Here is a 6,022-nt window from a genome sequence, read left to right as displayed (position 1 = left end):
TTTTATGTCATGCATGGAATAACAAATGGTTGTGTGCAAATGGGACACCAGGCATGAGGACCAGTGAGAAACAAAATATCTGGCTGTTAGATGAATATATAAGCCTTTGAGATGTCAGCAATGTCCCATGACCAACAATACCCAATTAATTATCATGACCTCAACATAAGTTGAGGTAGGGGACGCAGCACATGGAATATTTCACCAGCTTCTGTAATATATTTTTTTATTGTACTTACAAGGTGGGACTCGAAATGGACCGCCGACGGAGAGCGAAGACTCAAATTTCTTCGTGAGCTTCTATAATCAAAATCTATGTAGGCGGCAATGAGGCTTGACAACAAAGTTCCTGGTCCATTACTGCCTTGGCTTTTACACTCTATATTAAGCACTACGGTTATGCTAATAATGAGTTTCAGCTGTTTCTATGGGCATTTTCATGCGTCTCCAAATATCTATGGACTGAACGCTCATCTTCGTCTGTGAAGTTGGCATCTTCGTAAGGCATAGATTGTACATCCATACTCACTGGGCTCTGTCCCCGGGAGTGGCACTCACTAGTAACAGCATCAGTCCGGTTTCCGGACGCTGCCGCCACGTTGTTGTTGAAGGCTGGGGAGGTGAGATCCTTCTCATCGAAGTATCTAACAAAGTCCAGAAGTTTTCGCCATTGGCTTTTGAACTCTGAGTCAACAGATGGGGAGGTTCCTAACTCCCTCTTCTTATATTGATGTATGATTGAAATGGTGCCGATGATGAGAGCCCCAAGTGAAGCAGTTCCGGTTATGAAAAAGAGACCCCAGAAGCTAGAAAGGGACAGGCTGCTTGAGATCTTCTCTGTTTCTTGATTAGCGCATTCAGTGTTGATACCCCAATCTTCCACTAACTTTGCCATTTGATTTCCCTCTGTCAGGTTCAAAATTGCGCGAGAAATATCAGAAACCAAGGGCGACCCTTTTGGAAATACCTGAAAAGACATTTAACAGCCAGCTATATATATATACGAAAAGACATTTAACCAGGTGGCTTCTTAGAGAAGCACTGAAAACCCAAAAAGAGAGAGAAAGAAGGGAGAGAGAGAGAGTTACAAATCCGAAGCCAGCATTCTTGTAAACAGGACCGGCCATGGTGTACTTGCTACAGTGCTTTTGCAGGAAAATTTTATTGTATGGAATTTCATTGAAGTAAGCAGCGATCCCTCCGGGCTCCTTATCACCTCTTGATAACGCGTCTGCGACCTTCTCTATGTCATCGAACTCCTTGGTCCTTGAAAGATCCACGTTCAAACGCTTCAATAGATGAACCACGAACGACCCCTTTCTGTACCCTATCATGTTCTTATTTCTGATCAGCGTTTGAGGGTCGGTGACAGAAGGCTGGAGCTTCTGCGCGGTCAGCATGGAGGTCAAGCTGGCCGTGTAGCTCGAAGTCAGAATCAAAACCACGAACACCCAAACGATCACCACCATCCGAGAAAGGTTGCTGACGAGTTTCGGCTCTGCAGATAAGACGGGGTCGGCTTGTTACTTTCAAGCATGGCAATTACTTTGTAGATAACTTCATTTTTCAGAGACTGGTGGTTTCGACTATGTATTTTCCACTGTTCATGTTGTTCTTGTGCCCTGCTCTGTAGTTTAAGTTGTTTACTTTCGTTGAGATATATACAGCACATCATATGTATATTAATACGTGCGAGTTCAGAAGTTTTTCTTGATAAAATGTGCAAGTTTTTGTTCCTCTATTGCTGAATAAGCAAGATGTCAGGGACAGTTGCAACTTAGGCATGAGCAAAAGCCATAAGACATTTTACGATATATGTAAATAAAAGATGACCAAAAAGAAAAGAGAAAGCTTACTATGTGCGAAGACCAAGGTGGAGAAGATAAAATAGAAGACCTTGCCGGTTTGCTCAGAACGAGATCCCTGGAACTCAGACTCATCATTACCACTTTCTAAAATCCACACTATGGTGCCAGTGAGGACGAAGAAGGCGCCGGTGGTCAGCCACAATGGCCTGGTCATCGGCTTCAAGAACACCCACGCATTGTCGTCGCGGGGTTGGACCGGTACAACCATTGACACCCCTGACTCTAAGTAGGGGAAAGTGAAGTCCACGTACTTGGATCTGTTGGCGATGATTGTCATGTCACCCACTACTGCGTCGTACTTCTGCTTCATCAACCAACCAAGAAATTTCAATATGAATAACAATTTAGTATATATATATATATATATATATATATATATATATAACTTGAAACTTATAAGGTGTCTCATGTTGTCAGAATTACCTAAATGTTTAAAAGCCCTACATGGTTAATTGCATGAACCGTTATTAAAAACTTCATGTAACATGGTTGTATCATACCACATCCGGCAATAGCTAATTTCAATGCAGAGGTATGTTGAGTTTTTTTTTGTTTTTTTTTTCTGCGAGGAGGCGAGGTTGAAAATTAAACTGACCTGAAGGTAGACCTGGTAAACAAGTTCATCGTAGGACCCCGCCATCTTGCCATTAGAATCTTGAAAAGGCAAAAATTCATAGAGAATCGTGTAGTTCAAGGAAGCGACAACTGCCTTGAACACTTCTATGCAAAATCCGGTGACTTCCGTTCCATTATTCTTTACAACTACAAACTTTGAGGAGGTCGGTTGCACTGGAACTCCAATTTTCAGCGTCTTTCCCTTGGGAATTGCCCAACCGCTTGGAACTTCTCTTGATCCACCAGGCCAAGTTACTGATCCTTTGAGGACACTGCCTGCATCTAAACTGCTCCTACTTTGCTGTTCGTTTTTCACATTGAAATTCTTCGATAGCCCAAAACCTGGTATCCAGAATCCGATCTGCTTAGCACCACGCTCCACCACATTGATTATCTTGAAAGCTCCAGACTGAAGCTGCCCGTTGTTGAGTTTGAATTCACCGCCTAGTCCTCTGAACTTGGTCCCCTCAACTGCATTCAACAGTTCTGGACCAGAAGGAGAAGTCCCCAACGTTTGGAAATAATTCGTCCAATTCCGGTCTCTGGTTGGAAAGAACTTGGAACTCCCTGGTCTGGCGACTCGCTCTACAGCGAAAGCTAATGCAAACACAGTGTCATGGGCCCATATGGCGTACTTGTTGAGCTCATTTGGCGGTTTGCTCCCGGGATTGTCTGACCGGAATCTTTGCCTCCATTTTTCTGTGAACTTTTTCAAATATTTGGATTGCGGTATGTGTGTCTTTACTCCAACAACACCTCTCATATGTGCTATATCTGAGGCATTCATGAATTCGAACATGTCACCTACTGAATTGGTGATGATCCACACATACCCTTCACTCATCATTCCTTTTTCATGCACTTTCCGAAAGAATTGAGCCCCAAGCATATGAGTCATGTGCACCACGAAGACCCTTGTCTCCATTCCGTCCAGTTCATCCAGCTTTCGAGCAATGACGTTTCCATTTGTGGGCGAAGGTGGGACCAGTGTTCTGTTGGGAACTGCAACACCGATCTGCTGAAGGGCATCTATTAAGAATGGAATCAACCCGGCGCCGAAGGCCGAGTCTTCGTACACTGGCACGACTTGACGCCATTGACAAGCTTTAATGACTGCAACTAGCGCCTCAATTTGTGCTGCATCTGTTTGTGCAGTCCGGATAAAGTAAGGTGTGTTGGTGGACGAGAGTGAGGGGCTGGTTGCGGTGAAGGAAATAATGGGTACTCGAGTCCTGCTTCCTAAATTTGCCACGGACTCTGCAGATTGCGACGTTTGTGGTCCGAGAATGGCTTCCACCTCCAAGTTCTTCAGTAGATCAATAGCTAAGATCCAGAGGAAAGAGCATCAGAAGGCAGTTCTCATCATGCCTACATATCTAAGTTTAACCTCTTCCAAATTCTGCTGATATATATATATATATATATAGTGTGTGTGTGTATAAAGTTAAAGTATGTTGTTCTTAAAGGAAAAACTTCATCCTCCCCGCGACTCTTACATTCGGCTTCCAATAGTAGTCCGCAACGGGCAGAAGGTGATGGCAGAGGAAAAAACCCAAATCCCAACAGCCTTCTGCCCGTTTGGCCATATTTAGGCGTTTCGACCCTTTTGACTGTTCTTAAATTTCATTTAGAATAGGCTACCTTTTTCTCTATTGTTTTTCTTTTTCCTTTTAACAACAAGAAACGACCTCTCGATTGAATCATAATTTTTCATAGCTTCTTCTGCAATCTATTCCCGACAATTAAAACGCTATAGGCTTCATGCTGGTTGTGTAGAACTGATACGTTAAGTCAACCACATGAGCAACTAAAAGTGTTTATGTATACAGTAGATCATGGGAAGCGTAAGTCTTGCTGTGATGACGGTAGCCTAAGATTAATTAGTCATTGTATGGAAGATTGAGAATGGTGTATAGAATTGATTCTAAGTACTCGCTTCTTTAGCTTGATGTAGCCTCTACAATTCATTGATTTACAGTTTGCATCTCTTTGTGTTGCTACCCGTTGCTCATAAGAGAATGGAAGATGCAGTCTATCCTGAGTCGGTGGCGCCAACAGTCGCCAATTTCTTCCCCTGTGCAACTTCAGCTGATCATGAATTACAGCAACAGGAAAATTTTGAAAAGAACGAGAGATGGAAAATAATGGAATCTCTTAGAATATATGTTATTCACTTGTTCTTTTCTTGTACTAAGTATTTTTTCCCCATCTTTTTAATGAAAAGGTGGGTTGAATTGTTATATTTCTCAGATGCTGAAATAACGGGAAATTTGAACGATGTTAAAGGAAGATGGTGAAAACTTGTCATGATCTAAGACCAATATCGAATGCCGGCGGCTCGGATCTGCAGATTAAAACAGTTAAAATATATGTGAATCTGGTTCCGCCCCTTATGGCAATCGGGCCTTTTAACTAATCCTTCTAAATTATACAAACCTTTCTTTTTTTTTTTTTTTTTCTTTTCGTGCATGACATATACACCCTTAATAGAAGCAGAACGCATGCCAAGTAATTTTCAAATATAATGAACTCATTTTGCGGTTTGAAAAGTCAAGTTAGCAGACAGCCATGGATGAAAGAGTGCAAGAACACGTTACTCGTACAAGCGCAAGTCCCAAGGATATATTTTCCAATCCAACTAATTAGGAACGGGTTTGTCAGTTGCTTATTATTCACGCGGGTGAACTTAGGAATCTCTATAGAACTTATCCATGGATGATTCAAAGTAGGCTTTTTGTATATATGAATTCACCCTTGGATCATTATTTCTTTCCAAGATTAAATGTATATAATCTAGTTTAAAAAAATTGAGAACTATCAAACTTCTTAAATGCCCAAAAGACTGAGCAGCAGCAGTAGAGAAGCTAGCTACTATAGAAGTTAACTTACCCGCAGAAGCAGCCTGAACAGAATCATCTCTCTTGCAGTCGCGTGCGTGAAGAACCAACCTTTTCTTGTGGTTGTGTGTGGCATAGAATTCTTCCAGAGCGAGGGCGATGCAAGTGTGGCTGATCTTCCCTACTTGGGACTCGAAGTCGATGATCAAGCCGACGTTTACAGGCACTGCAGACTTGTTTGCAGCATGAGAGAGCGGGCAATTCTGGAGCGCCAACAGGAGGAGAAAAGGAGGAAGAAGGAGTGTCATGTATTTTGAAGTGCTCATCTCCAGTACTTCCAGAAACTGGACAGACTGACACCACTGTTTTAAAATAAGCATGTAGATCTCTGTTTCCTGCGGAGAAGAACAATTTAAGAACGTAGCAAGGGCGAATATTTTAATTACCGATCCGACGTTTCCTGATTTGCTAGTCAAGCTCCTGGAAGACTAAGAATGAGCCGCGTAGATCAAGTTGAAAATTAGCGAAATGCGCGTATATTATGTACGCTTCTTCCTGCTCCGAGCGATGGTACGCGACATTCATTTGAAAATCTCCTAGATACATGCTCGAATTTTCATAGAATATTAGAAACAAGTTTGCCTTTGTAAAAGATTCATTTGAAAATGTATCCCAGAATCGATCGGTCATTTTTCACAGGAA

At 42.2% G+C, this 6,022-nt stretch overlaps 1 protein-coding gene across 1 annotated transcript; it reads right to left on the bottom strand.

The window, feature by feature from the left end:
* Positions 1 to 415: 415 nt before the first annotated feature.
* LOC116253207 (glutamate receptor 2.7-like) lies at positions 416 to 5,646 on the bottom strand. Its single transcript, XM_031627978.1, has 5 exons — positions 5,373 to 5,646; positions 2,464 to 3,806; positions 1,857 to 2,169; positions 1,089 to 1,498; positions 416 to 967 (listed from the first exon to the last, which is right to left on the bottom strand). Exons 1-5 carry the CDS (start codon positions 5,644 to 5,646, stop codon positions 416 to 418), a joined length of 2,892 nt encoding a protein of 963 aa, XP_031483838.1.
* Positions 5,647 to 6,022: the final 376 nt, after the last annotated feature.

The sequence above is a fragment of the Nymphaea colorata genome, chromosome 4, assembly GCF_008831285.2.
Source record: "Nymphaea colorata isolate Beijing-Zhang1983 chromosome 4, ASM883128v2, whole genome shotgun sequence".
Lineage (NCBI taxonomy): Eukaryota > Viridiplantae > Streptophyta > Magnoliopsida > Nymphaeales > Nymphaeaceae > Nymphaea > Nymphaea colorata.
Note: the sequence above shows the minus strand (reverse complement) of the source record. Positions and strands in the feature narration are given on the sequence as shown.